Source organism: Parambassis ranga, chromosome 4 (assembly GCF_900634625.1).
Source record: "Parambassis ranga chromosome 4, fParRan2.1, whole genome shotgun sequence".
NCBI classification, from domain to species: Eukaryota; Metazoa; Chordata; class Actinopteri; family Ambassidae; genus Parambassis; species Parambassis ranga.
Window position 1 is genome coordinate 20,830,228 of NC_041025.1, and position 18,437 is coordinate 20,848,664.

General features: G+C 42.6%; 3 protein-coding genes across 4 annotated transcripts; all 3 read right to left on the reverse strand.

The window, feature by feature from the left end:
• Nucleotides 1-3,678: 3,678 nt before the first annotated feature.
• Nucleotides 3,679-5,866, reverse strand: LOC114434187 (salivary glue protein Sgs-3-like). Of its 2 annotated transcripts, XM_028403200.1 has the most exons (5): nt 5,696-5,866; nt 5,106-5,387; nt 5,010-5,060; nt 4,464-4,549; nt 3,679-4,372 (listed from the first exon to the last, which is right to left on the reverse strand). In XM_028403200.1, the coding sequence occupies exons 1-5, from the start codon at nt 5,757-5,759 to the stop codon at nt 4,292-4,294; spliced, it is 564 nt and encodes a 187-aa protein (XP_028259001.1). In that variant the 5' UTR covers nt 5,760-5,866; the 3' UTR covers nt 3,679-4,291. The 2 variants fall into 2 exon arrangements, with proteins under 2 accessions (XP_028259001.1, XP_028259000.1); XM_028403199.1 differs by having other exon boundaries at nt 5,010-5,387; nt 5,696-5,857.
• A 346-nt stretch (nt 5,867-6,212) lies between these two features.
• Nucleotides 6,213-11,481, reverse strand: LOC114435101 (mucin-1-like). The gene is made up of 4 exons (XM_028404659.1): nt 9,187-11,481; nt 8,929-9,014; nt 8,751-8,840; nt 6,213-6,574 (listed from the first exon to the last, which is right to left on the reverse strand). Exons 1-4 carry the CDS (start codon nt 11,342-11,344, stop codon nt 6,569-6,571), a joined length of 2,340 nt encoding a protein of 779 aa, XP_028260460.1. The 5' UTR covers nt 11,345-11,481; the 3' UTR covers nt 6,213-6,568.
• A 43-nt stretch (nt 11,482-11,524) lies between these two features.
• LOC114434636 (mucin-1-like) lies at nt 11,525-17,816 on the reverse strand (the record flags this gene model as incomplete). The annotated part of the gene is made up of 4 exons (XM_028403957.1): nt 17,711-17,816; nt 15,611-16,587; nt 14,906-14,964; nt 11,525-14,831 (listed from the first exon to the last, which is right to left on the reverse strand). Coding segments are annotated over exons 1-4 (4,407 nt in total), but the record flags the coding sequence as incomplete, so codon positions are not given.
• Between the last annotated feature and the right edge of the window lie 621 nt (nt 17,817-18,437).

Below are 18,437 nucleotides of genomic sequence, written 5' to 3' on the forward strand. Positions count from 1 at the left end.
TTTAACTTGTGTTATTTGAATCAAACACCTCTTTATTTTATTGCTATGATCTTTTCACAAAAGCACCAATGAACAGTGAGCTGCTCTCCCTGAATACACTGTTCAGTCATGACCTTCCTCATGAATACTCCATAACTACAGCAAAACATTTCAGTGACAACTCAGAAACAGTGCACATGCTGTAAAACCATCAGCAGCGGTGTCTTCATTTATAGATTTTGTCACGTGTATCTTTGAGCGGAAGTTAAGATGACTCGTCTGCAAATGTCGCTTCAGGTTTGTTGTGTTTTTACCGCTGATAGTCGCTCCACACGTCTTGTTTGTCTTGACATCAAACGTGTCCGTGAGTCTGTTCTTCTCCTGTGTTGTGTTACCATGCATGAGGACGCCTTCTTCCAGCATCACTGGGTAACGTCCTTACACAGAGAGACCACTTCTGATTGGCTCTCTGCCGCCGTCTCCTGATTCGTCCCTCCCTTCCACAAACAACATTTGCTCTGATTGGATCTCGTCTCCATCAATAATTTCGTCTCGTTTTTATTCGTTGACGAAAGTGTCAATACATTCCGTCTTCGTTTTTGGCACCGTGCGTTAGTTTTTATTTAGTTATCGTCTCATTTTTATCAGCAAAAAAGGTCGTTAACGAAAACTATGACGAAAATGATTCGTCAACAAAATTAACACTGCTGTCAGGATGACTTCATGTAACACAGATTGATGTTCAATGGAAATGAAGCATTTGGTTTTTCTTTCTTTCCATGATGAGCAGCGTTCTTTCTTCTCACTTCTGTGACTGAAAGTGTTTTTTTTTCTTTTGTTATTATCGGCCTGTAATTGAGGTGTATAGTTTGTTGACCACTCCCCTTCAGCTATTCAGAGGGAGTGACAGCAGCTACTTTTGTATAACCTGTAAAACCAGGTGGGGTGAAAATATATGACAGAGCCATCAGTCACAATATCCATTTAAACAACCCAACACAAACATATATTGTAATATCAATATTATTACTGTAATATCATATGATGAATATTGATCATGACAGCTATATATGAATCCACACACTTGCATCAACATACTGAAGCAAAAAACCTGCTGCCAGGTTAGGTAGTTTGACAGCCCTAATACACATAAATTGGGGCTGTCAAAAATGAAACTTGTTGATCACGATTAATCTCAGAATTTCATGTAGTTAATTTTAAAGTCATCTTCAGTCATTTGAAATTTTTAATCAGATTAAGCCCAGGGTTGCTGGATTAATTTATATATATATATATATATATATATGTAATCTAAATATATATATACAGTATATATCACTATATAGTATATATATTATACTATATTTTTTTAACCTATATTAATCACTTTTCATTTTGCATTAAGATTTGAACCCTGGACCTCTTCCACTCGAGGCGAGAATCTTACTTCTAGACAACGAGTCAGGGGTCTCTGCACTGCAGATGAGTTGCGTTAACATTTTAATTAGATGAATCAGACAGCCCTAGTGTGTGTGTGTTTGTGTGTGTGTGTATTACGATTAAACAACACAATGTAACTCCAAGTCAGTCACACTTCTGTGAAATCAGCCTGTCCAGTTAGGAAGCAACACTGACTGTGAATCAGTTTCAGCTGCTGTTGTGCAAATGGAACAGACAACAGGTGGAAATGAGAGGCAATGATCAAGACAACCCTTATAAAGGAGTGGTTCTGCAGGTGCTGACCACAGACCAGTTCTCTGTTATTGTATTTTTGGCTGATGTTTGCTGACTTTTGCATTTTGTCAGTGCTCTCACCCCTAGAGGTAGCATGAGGCAGTGTCTACAACCCCCACAAGTTGCTCAGGTAGTGCAGCTCATCCAGGATGGCACATCAATGCGAGCTGTGGGAAGAAGGTTTGCTGTGTCTGTCAGCACAGTGTCCAGAGCATGGAGGAGATACCAAGAGACAGGCCAGTACAGTAGGAGGGCAACAACCCAGCAGCATGACTCCTCCTTTGTGCAAGGAGGAAGAGGAGGAGCACTGCCAGAGCCCAGATTTGCCATTGGCCCCCTGTGCTCCTCACGGATAGGAGCAGGTTCACACTGAGCACATGTGGAGACGCTGTGGAGAACCTTCTGCTGCCTGCAACATCCTCCAGCTTGACCGGTTTGGCAGTGGGTCAGTAATGGTGTGGGGAGGCATTTCTTTGGAGGGCCACACAGCCCTCCATGTGCTAGCAAGAGATACCATGCCATTAGGTACCGGGATGAGATCCTCAGACCCATTGTGAAACTAAATGCTGGTACAGTGGGCCCTGAGTTCCTTTTGAGAACCAATGCTAGGCCTCATGTGGCTAAATTTTGTCAGCATGATGAAGGCATTGATGCTATGGACTGGCCTGCCCGTTCCCTAGACCTGAATCCAATCAAGCACATGTGGGACATCATGTCTTGTTCCATCCACCCAATGCAAGGTTGCACCACAGACTGTCCAGGAGTTGACTGATGCTTTAATCTAGGTCTAGAGGAGATCCCTCTGAAGAACATCCGCCGCCTCATCAGGAACATGCCTAGGTGTTGTAGGGAGGTCATACAGGTACATGGAGGCCACACACACACACACACCACTGAGCCTCATTCTGACTAGTCTTGAGGAACTTCCACTCAAGTTGGATCAGCCTGTAATGTGATTTTCCACTTTTATTTTGAGTATGGTTCCAAATCCAGACCTCCATGAGATAATAATTCTGATTTACATTGATCATTTTTATGTTATTTGGTTCTCAATGTATTCCACTATGTAATGAATGAAGATTTTCAACTGGAATTATTTCTTTGAGCAGTGTCTATATCTATATATATATATATATATATATGTGTGTGTGTGTGTGTGTGTGTGTGTGTGTTTGTGTGTATATCATAACTGTTACATAACATGTACACCATGCCTCCACCCGGAGCATCAATGCTGGGTGAGCAGCTGGAGATGTGGGCCTGCTGGTGCTGCTGAACAGAGCCGTACATGTGGTGATCATGAAGTGGATCATCTTCTAGATAGTTTACATCCTGCTGAAGTTCAGTGCTATGACCTGTGACCTCAGACACATCTGACTACAAATAGATTTCACATTCATATTCATTTTATCTTTAAAATTAGCAATTGTTAGCACGCAAAAAACACTTGCTGGGCTAGCAACCTCGCTGTTAATTGTTTAACTTTCTCTTCCCGCTGGGCACCAGTGTACGACGTGAAGGCCTGATGTTTGGCTTCGTAGTGCCGTCGTACATTGTATTCTTTCATCACTGCAACAGTTTCATTGCATATCAAACAGACACACCTCCCCTTGGTTTCTGTGAAGAGATATTCATTCTTCCACCGTGTCTGAAATTTTCTGCACTCACTTGCTATCTTGCGTTTCTTTGATTCTGCCATTTTTGGTCACACTCGCTAAATCTTTCTTTGCTTGCACTTTGTGGAGAAGCTGCATTGTCAGGACAGTAGCTCCACCTAGTGTTACAACTAAGAAATACAATAGAGTTAAGTGCAAGTACTGTGTGGGCCATAATCCATTATATTTTTAGAATGTTATGCGGGCCAATTAAAATTGGATGGCGGGCCACAGTTGGCCCGCGGGCCGTAGTTTGGACACCCCTGCTCTAAACAGACACTGTAATTTTTCAAAGAGTAAAGTACAACAGCTGTGTTACTCATTTAATTAAATGCAGTGGACAAAACATTTGAAACCGCTGATGCAACAATTCCTTTTTTTTTGCTGAACTACCATTGGTTCTGCAGTGCATCCGGGCTGATAAAGAGCAATCATTCCACACATTTCCTTACTTTACTGTTACATTATTAGTAGTTCCACAGACATTCCACAGAGTGCCTGCATCATGTTACAGAAACATTTTTTTCACAACAATCCATACAATAATCAATGCCTGCTTTCAGATTATTTTCAATGAACCAGAGAGAGATGTCTGTCAAGATTACTTCTGAAACCACGAACACAGGTTGATGATCAGTGGAAATGAGACATTTAGTATGAGGAACTTATGAGGCTAATTCATTAGACAAGATAACAATAAATATACAGTACATTAAAGTTACCTTCTGAAGCAGCTGGATTCTCATTAGATTTGACAGGAAGTAGTGATGTTAATGATTAAATAAGCTTTACATAGACAGGCAGAAGCCAACACAGTAGAGGCATCCCCCAGATGCTTCCACTAAACAATCCATCAAGCTTTCACACCCCACAGCACACATACAATTGGTGTGTTACTAACTTCACATCGGGATCTTCCTCTTTTATGGGCCAACTCTGACCTTTTGGATGTTTGTCACACGGACCGTGTGTGCTGTTCCATTCAGAAACTGGTTTCTGAAAGTCTGAATAGAAATAAAAAAAATCCTATTGCCTTAATATAAATTATTATTAAGATGTTGGCTGAAGCAAAAATAACATATCAGCTTTACATACCTGCGTGATGAGCTCAGTGAGGGTTCCATTGCTGACTTCTCCATAGGAAGTTACCTTAATCTCTATATGTGCCAGGGACAGCAAGTCTGTAGGGTTAAAAATTATTACACTTCTTAAACTACTAGTATTTTTAAACTAGTAAAAATTAAAATGTAATTGTATAAACAATTTTGATGATTAGAATGCTTTAACAAAGGGGTGCTGTGTGAGCAGCCCTAAGGTTGACGTGTTTTCAGAGGCTCCTCTGTGTCTAGATTTAAAATCAATAATTTGATAGTCTGTTGAGAAGATTGAAGCAAAGCGTCTGGACTTGTAGAGTTGTAGACTCAACTTTACTCAACTTTAGTGTGACATATTTATGTGGTTCTCTAAGCAAAACCAAAAAAAATTCTGTTAAAAAAACAACTGTATTGTAAATTGCCATCCTTCTAAAAGGATATCAACTCTCCCTCCAATAGGCATGGTGACCAATTATTCCTAAATTATGCATATTTAGCTTAGTTAATAATTTAATTTAAGGTATAAAAGAACTTTAGCAATCAATACCTTGATCTGTAGGGGTTGGCTCTGTAGTAGTTTGATCTTCTGTAGTCGAATCTGTTGTGGTTGAATCTGTTGTAGTCGGATCTTCTGTAGTTGTATCCGTTGTGGTCAAATCTGTTGTGGTCGGATCTTCTGTAGTCGGAGTCGTAGTCAAATCTGTTGTGGTCGGATCTTCTGTAGTCGGAGTCATTGTAGTCAAATCTGTTGTGGTCGGATCTTCTGTAGTCGGAGTCATTGTAGTCGAATCTGTTGTAGTCGGATCTTCTGTAGTCGTATCCGTTGTGGTCAAATCCGTTGTAGTCGAATCTGTTGTAGTCGGATCTGTTGTAGTCGTAGGGTCTGTAGTAGTTGTTACTGTAATTGTGGTACTTGGTGGAGAAGCTGTAGTTTATATAAATATAATAAGTTATTCACAATGTCGAGTGTAAGACTGATTTTTTTGTGTTTTCACGTATATTCAAATGTAGATTAGAATTCTTTGACGCTGTAACTTTAAACCTGTGAGGCTGCTTGCGTTATTTGCATTATTTTTCTAATGGCAAACCAGAGCCAATGATTCACCTGGGTTCAATCAAATATACTGAAGTGAGCTCTTCTAGCTTTCTAGTTTTAAAATAACAGCATTGTTAAAAAAATGCATCCATGTAACATGAATACATGACTGTATTTGAAACATATTTAACACTCACTTTGTCCAGAGCATGCATGAAAATATCCAAGCAAAAATATCCAGCAAAGGAGTTTTCTTTCCATGATGAGCAGTGTTCCTCCTCCTCACTTGTGTGACTGAAAGTGTGTTTTCTTTTAATTTCTTAGTTTGTTAACCACTCCTCCTTCAGCTATTCAGAGGGAGTGACAGCTCCTTATATACTTTTGTATAACCTGTAAAACCAGGTGGGGCGAAAGAAAATATAGGACAGAACAATATGCAGTCACAATATGCATTTAAACAACTGAAATAAGGGTCAGTGTGTTTGATATTTATTTAATACAAATGTATAAAACACAAACATCTATTGTAATATCAATATTATTGCTATTTAATCTTGACAATTAAATATATATATTAATCCACAATACTGATGCAAAACATCTGCAGGCATAAAAGTAAATGCAAAATTTACCACACATACAGTATTTGTTATCAGGTACAATATAACATAAAAACAGAACTCTTCCCTGCTGGATGAGCAGCTGGTGATGTGGACCTGCTGGTGCTGCTGGACAGAGCCGTACACGAGGTCCAGGGCGTAATGTATTTCCAGAGAGCAGGAGGTGGAGAATAGAATTGATGACGTGATTATGAAGTGGATCCTCTTCTAGATAGTTTACATCCTGCTGAAGTTAAGTGCTATGGCCTGTGGCTGACGACGGCCACACAGACGCATTGGTTCTGCAGTGCATCATGGCTGATAGAGAGCATTCATTCCACACATTTGTTACATTACTGGTGGTTCCACAGAGTGCCTGCATGTTACAGAAGCAGTTTTCACCACAATCCATACAACAAACAATGACTGCTTTCAGGTTCTTTTCAATGAACCAGAGAGAGTCTGTCAGGATTACTTCTGAAACCACAAACACAGATTGATGATCAGTGGAAATGAGAAATTTGGTATTGTACACTCTGTACCTATGTTCCCCACCCCTGCCAGGTCATTACTGTAACTAGGAACACACAAGAAAAACAATGATTCATGGTTAACTTGTTTTCAGTCACTGATTGACTGATTGATTTCTCTGGTTCAGGCTCTTTGTATGAGGAACTCTCAGAGGTTGTACAGTGGCTTTCAAAAGTATTCATACCCCTTGAACTTTTCCACATTTTCTCACATTATTCCCACAAAAATAAATATATTTTATTGGAATGTTATATGAAAGACCAACACAAAGTGGCATACAGTTGTGACGTAGAAAGAAAGTTAAACATGAGTTAATTTTTTTTTTACAAATAAAAAACTGAAAGGTGCAGTGTGCAAAAGTATTCAGCCCCCTTTTCTCCGAGTGCATCCAATTGCCTTCAGAAGTTGCCTGATGATTTCTGACTGATCGAATGTTGACCTAATGACTAGATACAGTCAACCTGTGTGTAATTTAATCTCAGTCCAAATACAGCTGTTCTGTGACGGCCTCTGTGGTTTGTTGAGAGAATATTGGGGCGCAAACAGCATCATGAAGTGCAAGGAACACAGCAGACAGGTCAGGAATAAAGTTGTGGTGATATTTAAAGCAGGGTCAGGCTATACAAAGATTTCCCAAGCTTTGAACATCTCACAGACCACTGTTCAGTCCATCATCGGCGAATGGAAGGAGTATGGCACAACTGCAAACCTACTGAGACATGGTCATCCACCTAAACTAACAGGCCAAACAAGGAGAGCACTGATCAGAGACGCAGCCAAGAGGCCCATAGTGACTGTGGATGAACTGCAGAGATCTACAGCTAAGGTGGGGGAATCTGTCCATGGGACAACTATCAGTCATGCACTGCACAAATCTGGACTTAATTGAAGAGTGGCATTAAGAAAGCCATTGTTAAAGTAAACCATAAGAAGCCATGTGAGTGACCTAGCAATCATGTGGAAGAAGGTGCTCTGGTCAGATGAGACCAAAATTGAACATTTTGGCCTAAATGCAAAACACTATATGTGGCAGAAACCTAACACTGCACATCACTCTGAATACACCATACCCACTGTCAAACGTGGTGGCAGCATCATGCTCTGGGGCTGCGTCTCTTCAGCAGGGACAGGGAAGCAGGTCAGAGTTGATGGGAAGACGGATGGAGCCAAATACAGGGCAATCTTGGAGGAAACCCTGTTGGAGTCTGCAAAACACTTGATACTGGGGCGGAGATTCACCTTCCAACAGGACAACGACCCTAAACATAAAGCCAACGCTACAATGGATTGGTTTAAAATGAAACATATTAATGTGTTAGAATGACCCAGTCAAAGTCCAGACCTAAATACAATCGAGAATCTGTGGCAAGATCTGAAAACTGCTGTTCAGAAACGTTCTCCATCTAATTTGACTCAGTTTGAATTGTTTTGCAACAAAGAATGGGCAAAGATTTCAGTCTGTAGATGTGCAAAGCTGGTAGAGACATACCCCAAAAGACTTGCAGCTATAATTGCAGCAAAAGGGGGTTCCACAACGTATTGCCTCAGGGGGGCTGAATACATTTGCACACTACAGTTTTCAGTTTTTTAATTGTAAAAAAAAAAATGAACTCATGTTTAATTTTCTTTCTGCTTCATAATTGTGTGCCACTTTGTGTTGGTCTTTCACATAACATTCCAATAAAATATATTTATGTTTGTGGTCATAATGTGAGAAAATGTGGAAAAGTTCAAGGGGTATGAATACTTTTGCAAGCCACTGTAATTATGTTAGGTGACACAGTTTCTCTTGTATGCATGATTAGTGGGAAGGACTAACCAGAAACATACTTTACTGGTTTCCTGGTTGCCACACAACAAAGCAGGGGATTACCGACAGCTTGCACACAGTCTAACAGGTCTGATTCCATGCTTTGAGCTTCCAATTGTATAAAAATATATTTATAATATAATATAATATATATATAAAAAATAAATACACATTATAAGGAGGTGAACCTCCTGTGATCTAAAATAAGTTCTTACACTTGAAAAAAACATTTCTGAATTATTCATCATATTATATTTAATCAGTTTCAGAGCATCTGTCTTTATGCATTAACTTTGCACCGTGTTCGGCCACCTGCAGCTTCCGTGGGCTGACGTGAACTCTTTCAATGTTTGTCACTCTCACTGTGTGTGGTTTTCCTTTGAGGAATGTGTCTCTGAAGGTCTGAATGAAGAGAAACACAGAAATGCTTCATATGCATATATCATATCATTAGAAGTGTAGCAGGATGTGACAGTTCTATTTTACATACCTGTTTGACCAGCTTGATGATGGTCCTTTTATCTTCCTCACCATAGGAAATTAACCTCATCTCTAGATGTGCCAGTGTTCCCAAAGCTGTAAGTTTTAATAGTAAAGTATTAAGTCTTTTTCTTCATGAAATCTTCATTATACACGTGTTTCACTTACAGCCAAAGCCGAATATTATGCTAAATGTGCTATATCGTTGTTATGCTTATAAAATTAGACCAATTAAAATGTTTTGTTTTACAGATTGTGAATCACAAACCTCGGAATGTTGTAGGTGCATCTGTGGGAATTTTAGTAGGCCGTGCAGTTGCATTTCTTGCAGTTGTTGGTGGCATAGTTGTGTTAGCTGGTGCTGCAGTTGCGTTATCTGGAGCTGCAGTTGCATTATCTGGATCTGCAGTTGTTGGTGGAGCAGTTGCGTTATCTGGTGCTGCAGTTGCATTATCTGGATCTGAAGTTGTTGGTGGAGCAGTTGCATTATCTGGTGCTGCAGTTGTTGGTGGCATCGTTGCGTTATCTGGTGTTGCAGTTGCATTATCCGGAGCTGCAGTTGGTGGGTCAGTTGCGTTATCTGGTGCTGCAGTTGCGTTTTCTGGTGCTGCAGTCGTTGGTGGCATAGTTGTGTTATCTGGTGTTGCAGTTGCATTATCTGGAGCTGCAGTTGGTGGTGCAGTTGCGTTATCTGGTTTTGCAGTAGTGTTATCTGGAGCTGTAGTTGTGTTATCTGGTGCTGCAGTTGCATTATCTGGTGCTGCAGTCAGTGGCATAGTTGTGTTATCTGGTGTTGCAGTTGTGTTATCTGGTGCTGTAGTTGTGTTATCTGGTGTTGCAGTTGCGTTATCTGGATCTGCAGTTGTTGGTGATTCAGTTGCGTTATCTGGATCTGCAGTTGCATTATCTGGATCTGCAGTTGTTGGTGAAGCAGTTGCATTATCTGGTGCTGCAGTTGCATTATCTGGTGCCTCAGTTGTGGGTGCTGCAGTTGTGTTATCTGGTGCTGCAGTTGGTGGCATAGTTGCGTTATCTGGAGCTGCAGTTGTTGGTGGCATTGTTGCGTTATCTGGAGCTGCAGTTGTTGGTGGCATAGTTGCGTTATCTGGTGTTGCAGTTGCATTATCCGGAGCTGCAGTTAGTGGGGCAGTTGCGTTATCTGGAGCTGCAGTTGGTGGTGCAGTTGCGTTATCTGGAGCTGTAATTGTGTTATCTGGTGCTGCAGTCGGTGGCATAGTTGTGTTATCTGGTGTTGCAGTTGTGTTATCTGGATCTGCAGTTGTTGGTGATTCAGTTGCGTTATCTGGATCTGCATTATCTGGATCTGCAGTTGTTGGTGAAGCAGTTGCATTATCTGGTGCTGCAGTTGCATTATCTGGTGCCTCAGTTGTTGGTGCTGCAGTTGTGTTATCTGGTGCTGCAGTTGCATTATCTGGTGCTGCAGTTGCTGGTGGCATAGTTGCGTTATCTGGTGCTGCAGTTGTTGGTGGCATTGTTGCATTATCTGGAGCTGCAGTTGTTGTTGGCATAGTTGCGTTATCTGGAGCTGCAGTTGTTGGTGGCATAGTTGCGTTATCTGGTGTTGCAGTTGCATTATCCGGAGCTGCAGTTAGTGGGGCAGTTGCGTTATCTGGTGCTGCAGTTGCGTTTTCTGGTGCTGCAGTTGTTGGTGGCATAGTTGCATTATCTGGTGTTGCAGTTGCGTTATCTGGTGCTGCAGTTGCGTTATCTGGAGCTGCCGTTGGTGGTGCAGTTAAGTTATCTGGAGCTGTAATTGTGTTATCTGGTGCTGCAGTTGCATTATCTGGTGCTGCAGTTGGTGGCATAGTTGTGTTAGCTGGTGCTGCAGTTGGTGCGGCAGTTGTTAGTGATGCAGTTGTTGGTGCTGCAGTTGTTGGTGGCATAGTTGTGTTAGCTGGTGCTGAAATTGTTGGTGCTGCAGTTGGTGGTGATGCAGTTATGTTAGATGGTGCTACAGATGTTGGTGGCATAGTTGTGTTAGCTGTTGCTGAAGTTGTTGGTGCTGCAGTTGTCGGTGGCATAGTTATGTTAGCTGGTGCTGAAGTTGGTGCTGCAGTTGGTGATGCAATTGTTGGTGACATTGTTGTGTTAGCTGGTGCCTCAGTTGCATTATCTGGTGCCTCAGTTGTTGGTGCTGCAGTTGTGTTATCTGGTGCTGCAGTTGCATTATCTGGTGCTGCAGTTGGTGGCATAGTTGCGTTATCTGGAGCTGCAGTTGTTGGTGGCATTGTTGCGTTATCTGGAGCTGCAGTTGTTGGTGGCATAATTGCGTTATCTGGTGTTGCAGTTGCATTATCCGGAGCTGCAGTTAGTGGGGCAGTTGCGTTATCTGGAGCTGCAGTTGGTGGTGCAGTTGCGTTATCTGGAGCTGTAATTGTGTTATCTGGTGCTGCAGTCGGTGGCATAGTTGTGTTATCTGGTGTTGCAGTTGTGTTATCTAGTGCTGCAGTTGCGTTATCTGGAGCTGCAGTTGGTGGTGCAGTTGCGTTATCTGGTGCTGCAGTTGCGTTATCTGGATCTGCAGTTGTTGGTGAAGCAGTTGCGTTATCTGGTGCTGCAGTTGCGTTATCTGGATCTGCAGTTGTTGGTGGAGCAGTTGTGTTATCTGGTGCTGCAGTTGCATTATCTGGTGCCTCAGTTGTTGGTGCTGCGGTTGTGTTATCTGGTGCTGCATTTGCATTATCTGGTGCTGCAGTTGTTGTTGGCATAGTTGTGTTATCTGGAGCTGCAGTTGTTGGTGGCATAGTTGCGTTATCTGGTGTTGCAGTTGCATTATCCGGAGCTGCAGTTAGTGGAGCAGTTGCGTTATCTGGTGCTGCAGTTGCGTTTTCTGGTGCTGCAGTCGTTGGTGGCAGAGTTGCATTATCTGGTGTTGCAGTTGCGTTATCTGGTGCTGCAGTTGCGTTATCTGGAGCTGCAGTTGGTGGTGCAGTTAAGTTATCTGGAGCTGTAATTGTGTTATCTGGTGCTGCAGTTGCATTATCTGGTGCTGCAGTCGGTGGCATAGTTGTGTTATCTGGTGTTGCAGTTGTGTTATCTAGTGCTGCAGTTGCGTTATCTGGAGCTGCAGTTGGTGGTGCAGTTGCGTTATCTGGTGCTGCAGTTGCGTTATCTGGATCTGCAGTTGTTGGTGAAGCAGTTGCGTTATCTGGTGCTGCAGTCGCATTATCTGGATCTGCGGTTGCATTATCTGGATCTGTGGTCGTTGGTGAAGCAGTTGCCTTATCTGGTGCTGCAGTTGCATTATCTGGTGCTGCAGTTGGTGAGGCAGTTTCATTATCTGGTGCTGCAGTTGCATTATCTGGTGCTGCATTTGTTGTCGCAGTTGGGTTATCTGGTGCTGCATTTGTTGTCGCAGTTGTGTTATCTGGAGCTGCAGTTGTGTTATCTGGTGCTGCAGTTGCGTTATCAGGTGCTGCAGTTACATTATCTGGATCTGCAGTTGTTGGTGGAGCAGTTGCGTTATCTGGTGCTGCAGTGGCGTTATCTGGTGCTGCAATTGCATTATCTGGTGCTGCAGTTGCGTTATCTGGAGCTGCAGTTGTGTTATCTGGTGCTTCAGTTGCGTTATCTGGTGCTGTGGTTGCATTATCTGGATCTGCAGTTGTTGGTGGAGCAGTTGCATTATCTGGTGCTGCAGTTGTTGGTGGCATAGTTGCCTTATCTGGTGCTGCAGTCGTTGGTGGCATTGTTGCGTTATCTGGAGCTGCAGTCGTTGGTGGCATAGTTGTGTTATCTAGAGCTGCAGTTGTTGGTGGCATAGTTGTGTTATCTGGTGTTGCAGTTGCATTATCCGGAGCTGCAGTTAGTGGGGCAGTTGCGTTATCTGGTGCTGCAGTTGCGTTTTCTGGTGCTGCAGTCATTGGTGGCATAGTTGCATTATCTGGCGTTGCAGTTGCGTTATCTGGTGCTGCAGTTGCATTATCTGGAGCTGCAGTTGGTGGTGCAGTTGCGTTATCTGGATCTGTAATTGTGTTATCTGGTGCTGCAGTCGGTGGCATAGTTGTGTTATCTGGTGGTGCAGTTGTGTTATCTAGTGCTGCAGTTGCGTTATCTGGAGCTGCAGTTGGTGGTGCAGTTGCGTTATCTGGTGCTGCAGTTGCGTTATCTGGATCTGCAGTCGTTGGTGAAGCAGTTGCCTTATCTGGTGCTGCAGTTGCATTATCTGGTGCCTCAGTTGTTGGTGCTGCAGTTGTGTTATCTGGTGCTGCATTTGTTGTCGCAGTTGCGTTATCTGGAGCTGCAGTTGTGTTATCTGGTGCTGCAGTTGCATTATCTGGATCTGAAGTTGTTGGTGGAGCAGTTGCGTTATCTGGTGCTGCAGTGGTGTTATCTGGTGCTGCAGTTGCGTTATCTGGATCTGCAGTTGTTGGTGGAGCAGTTGTGTTATCTGGTGCTGCAGTTGCATTATCTGGTGCCTCAGTTGTTGGTGCTGCGGTTGTGTTATCTGGTGCTGCAGTTGCATTATCTGGTGCTGCAGTTGTTGGTGGCATAGTTGCGTTATCTGGTGCTGCAGTCGTTGGTGGCATTGTTGCATTATCTGGAGCTGCAGTTGTTGTTGGCATAGTTGTGTTATCTGGAGCTGCAGTTGTTGGTGGCATAGTTGCGTTATCTGGTGTTGCAGTTGCATTATCCGGAGCTGCAGTTAGTGGGGCAGTTGCGTTATCTGGTGCTGCAGTTGCGTTTTCTGGTGCTGCAGTCGTTGGTGGCATAGTTGCATTATCTGGTGTTGCAGTTGCGTTATCTGGTGCTGCAGTTGCGTTATCTGGAGCTGCAGTTGGTGGTGCAGTTAAGTTATCTGGAGCTGTAATTGTGTTATCTGGTGCTGCAGTTGCATTATCTGGTGCTGCAGTCGGTGGCATAGTTGTGTTATCTGGTGTTGCAGTTGTGTTATCTAGTGCTGCAGTTGCGTTATCTGGAGCTGCAGTTGGTGGTGCAGTTGCGTTATCTGGTGCTGCAGTTGCGTTATCTGGATCTGCAGTTGTTGGTGAAGCAGTTGCGTTATCTGGTGCTGCAGTCGCATTATCTGGATCTGCGGTTGCATTATCTGGATCTGTGGTCGTTGGTGAAGCAGTTGCGTTATCTGGTACTGCAGTTGCCTTATCTGGTGCTGCAGTTGCGTTATCTGGTGCTGCAGTTGCGTTATCTGGAGCTGCAGTTGGTGGTGCAGTTGCGTTATCTGGATCTGTAATTGTGTTATCTGGTGCTGCAGTCGGTGGCATAGTTGTGTTATCTGGTGGTGCAGTTGTGTTATCTAGTGCTGCAGTTGCGTTATCTGGAGCTGCAGTTGGTGGTGCAGTTGCGTTATCTGGTGCTGCAGTTGCGTTATCTGGATCTGCAGTCGTTGGTGAAGCAGTTGCCTTATCTGGTGCTGCAGTTGCATTATCTGGTGCCTCAGTTGTTGGTGCTGCAGTTGTGTTATCTGGTGCTGCATTTGTTGTCGCAGTTGCGTTATCTGGAGCTGCAGTTGTGTTATCTGGTGCTGCCGTTGCATTATCTGGATCTGAAGTTGTTGGTGGAGCAGTTGCGTTATCTGGTGCTGCAGTGGCGTTATCTGGTGCTGCAGTTGCATTATCTGGATCTGCAGTCGTTGGTGAAGCAGTTGTCTTATCTGGTGCTGCAGTTGCATTATCTGGTGCTGCATTTGTTGTCGCAGTTGCGTTATCTGGAGCTGCAGTTGTGTTATCTGGTGCTGCAGTTGCATTATCTGGTGCTGCATTTGTTGTCGCAGTTGCGTTATCTGGAGCTACAGTTGTGTTATCTGGTGCTTCAGTTGCGTTATCTGGTGCTGTGGTTGCATTATCTGGATCTGCAGTTGTTGGTGGAGCAGTTGCATTATCTGGTGCTGCGGTTGCGTTATCTGTTGCTGCAGTTGTTGGTAGAGCAGTTGCGTTATCTGGTGGAGCAGTTGCATTATCTGGTGCTGCAGTTGCATTATCTGGTGCTGCATTTGTTGTCGCAGTTGCGTTATCTGGAGCTGCAGTTGCATTATCTGGTGCTGCAGTCGGTGGCATAGTTGTGTTATCTGGTGGTGCAGTTGTGTTATCTAGTGCTGCAGTTGCATTATCTGGAGCTGCAGTTGGTGGTGCAGTTGCGTTATCTGGTGCTGCAGTTGCGTTATCTGGTTCTGCGGTTGTTGATGAAGCAGTTGCGTTATCTGGTGCTGCAGTTGCGTTATCTGGATCTGCAGTTGCGTTATCTGGATCTGTTGTTGTTGGTGAAGCAGTTGTGTTATCTGGTGCTGCAGTTGCGTTATCTGGATCTGCAGTTGTTGGTGAAGCAGTTGCGTTATCTGGTGCTGCAGTTGCGTTATCTGGATCTGCAGTTGTTGGTGGAGCAGTTGCGTTATCTGGTGCTGCAGTTGCGTTATCTGGTGTTGCAGTTGCGTTATTTGGATCTGCAGTTGTTGGTGAAGCAGTTGCGTTATCGGGTGCTGCAGTTGCGTTATCTGTTGCTGCAGTTGTTGGTAGAGCAGTTGCGTTATATGGTGCTGCAGTTGCATTATCTGGTGCTTCGGTTGCATTATCTGGATCTGCAGTTGTTGGTGGAGCAGTTGCGTTATCTGGTGCTGCAGTTGCGTTATTTGGACCTGCAGTTGTTGGTGAAGCAGTTGCATTATTGGGTGCTGCAGTTGCGTTATCTGGTGCTGCAGTTGCGTTATTTGGATCTACAGTTGTTGGTGGAGCAGTTGCGTTATCTGGTGCTGCAGTTGCGTTATTTGGATCTGCAGTTGTTGGTGAAGCAGTTGTGTTATCGGGTGCTGCAATTGCATTATCTGGTGCTGCAGTTGCATTATCTGGTGCTGCAGTTGTTGGTAGAGCAGTTGCGTTATATGGTGCTGCAGTTGCATTATCTGGTGCTGCAGTTGCGTTATTTGGATCTGCAGTTGTTGGTGAAGCAGTTGCGTTATCGGGTACTGCAATTGCATTATCTGGTGCTGCAGTTGCATTATCTGGTGCTGCAGTTGTTGGTGGTGCAGTTGCGTTATATGGTGCTGCAGTTGCATTATCTGGTGCTGCAGTTGCATTATCTGGTGCTGCGGTTGCATTATCTGGATCTGCAGTTGTTGGTGGAGCAGTTGCGATATATGGTGCTGCAGTTGCATTATCTGGTGCTGCAGTTGCAATATCTGGATCTGCAGTTGTTGGTTGAGCAGTTGCGTTATATGGTGCTGCAGTTGCGTTATCTGGTGCTGCAGTTGCATTATCTGGATCTGCAGTTGTTGGTGGAGCAGTTGCGTTATCTGGTGCTGCAGTTGCGTTATCTGGATCTGCAGTTGTTGGTGAAGCAGTTGCGTTGTCTGGTGCTGCAGTTACATTATCTAGATCTGCAGTTGTTGGTGGAGCAGTTGTTTTATCTGGTGCTGCAGTTGCGTTATCTGGTGCTGAAGTTACGTTATCTAGTGCTGCAGTTGTTGTTGCAGTTGCATTATCTGGGGTTGCAGTTGCGTTATCTGGTGCTGGAGTGACGTTATCTGGTTTCGCATTTGTGTTATCTAGTGGTGCAGTTGCATTATTTGGAGCTTCATTTGTCATTAGTCCAGTTGTGTTATCTGTTGCTTTCGTCATTGTTGGTGCAGCTGTGTTATCTGGGCTTGCCGTTGTGTTGGTTGTTGGTGCAGTTGTTGCCGTTGTTGATGTAGTTGTTGCTTTCAATAAATAATGTGCAGATAGTTATAAAGTGAATTTGTTCAAACTAATCTTAAAGTGTAAAAATATAAACATCTGTTTAATGTAAACATTGAATCAGCTTCATGCTGCTCCTGTACATGAATCCTGCACAACATTGATGATGCGTTGAACAATAAAGTTTTATTGATCATAGCATAAGCATAAGTATATGTCTGTTTGAGCAGGATGCCTTGGTCTTCAAGATTTCCATTAAAAAACTTAACCAAATTTAACAATGAGGGAATGAACTGGCGCTCCTTTCGCTTAAACACCTGGCCATTAACTGTAGGTGACTCCCTCTGTAAATTCTTTTAAAAAGATTTTAAATGACAAGGAAGTTGAGTTGTAACAGCTTCACCTGATCATTTGGCATTTTAAATTTGCTTGCATCTTTTTTATGTGCTTAATTTATATAATTTTCTGTATTGTCTTCTAGTCTTTTAGTATTTCATAATCTTATATTGATGTTTTATCTGTTGACTTCTAAATTTTAATTGACACTTGATGTTTTATATTGAGCTGCTACCTAACTTGGCCAGGGCACTCTTGTAAAAGAGATTTTTAATCTCAATGAGTCTCTCTCCTGGTAAAATAAAGGTTAAATAAAAACGGTCTATAATTTGTTCAGTGGAGTACCCACTGTGGCCACAGCATATAGAATATTGTGCATTTTCCCACTAATAATTAAATAAAATAAAACAATTATAACTGTACAATGAAAAAATGGAGAAATAGTGATATTTTTACCAGTTGCTTTATTAATTTTTGAAGCACAGGGAGCTGCCCTTCAGCCAGTATTTATGTTAAAGCTCTTGTTTATGATTTATAGTGTCCTTGACAGAGGGTCACTGGAGCAGTAAATGCCTTCTTGACAATGAACTACACTTCAACGCAGTTTATTCACAGCATTTATTTTAACCTATTCAGTTAGACTCATAACTTATTTATGATTATAATATATATATATATAATATCTCCAGTATGATTTTATATTTCTGTTGTCTGATGAAAATCTATAGGAAACCCCAACTAACACAAACACTTTTTGGCTTCAGATATAATCAAAACACAATCACTAAACCCCATAAAGAAATCAATTACCTTGACCGCAGCATGCATGAAAATATCCACCCAAAAATATCCAATAAAGGATTTTTCTTTCCATGTTGAGTGGTGTTATGTTTCACTGTGCTCACTACAAACAGGTGTTTTATTATCTGTGAATGATGTGCTTATGCGATTGCTCCTCCCTCACCGTTTGAGGGGGAGTGACGCTTATAACCTAAAAACCCAGGTGAGGTCAAACACATACAGGGCTGCTTGAAAGTCTGTGAATCATAAATAAATATGACCCGAAACATCAACAGATTTTCACATAAACCTCAAGCAGTTTTGTGAAGTCAAATTAGAATCCATCTGTTAAGAGGTGTTTTCAAATGTCCTGTGTTACAATGAGCTATCAAAGTCTGATCCTCACAACGTGTTCAAGCACATACAACAATATATTTCCAGAACAATGCATGTCAATCACACAGTAAAATGCATCATACAATAGAAAAAAGTTTACTCATACTGAATGTAAATTATTTTAATGACTAACAGTTCACTCATTTCACAGAATTCTAATACTTTCCATTGGATTCTTTTCTCATAGCATGAAGGTGCCACTGTCAATATTTTTTTCTATTAATACACACTGGCATTTTTGCCATAATAAAAAGAAGAGTAAAATAGAAGAAATGTCTGTTAATAAATGTGTATATTTCACATAATCCACATCAGAAGTCATACCAAGCACCAGGCCAAGTGATTACAGTTTTGCAGGAGC

What these genes read in the sequence shown, in the direction of transcription:
- LOC114435101 (XM_028404659.1), bottom strand. Translation starts at nt 11,344, where the DNA reads ATGCCACCGACTGCAGCACCAGATAACACAATTACAGCTCCAGATAAC. An exon ending in TGCACCTACAACATTCCGAG is followed by an intron (nt 9,015 to 9,186) that starts GTTTGTGATTCA and finishes TAAAACTTACAG; the next exon opens with CTTTGGGAACACTGGCACAT. An exon ending in TCATCAAGCTGGTCAAACAG is followed by an intron (nt 8,841 to 8,928) that starts GTATGTAAAATA and finishes CTCTTCATTCAG; the next exon opens with ACCTTCAGAGACACATTCCT.
- LOC114434187 (XM_028403199.1), bottom strand. Translation starts at nt 5,759, where the DNA reads ATGGAAAGAAAACTCCTTTGCTGGATATTTTTGCTTGGATATTTTCAT. An exon ending in GCCAACCCCTACAGATCAAG is followed by an intron (nt 4,550 to 5,009) that starts GTATTGATTGCT and finishes TTAACCCTACAG; the next exon opens with ACTTGCTGTCCCTGGCACAT. An exon ending in TCACTGAGCTCATCACGCAG is followed by an intron (nt 4,373 to 4,463) that starts GTATGTAAAGCT and finishes ATTTCTATTCAG; the next exon opens with ACTTTCAGAAACCAGTTTCT.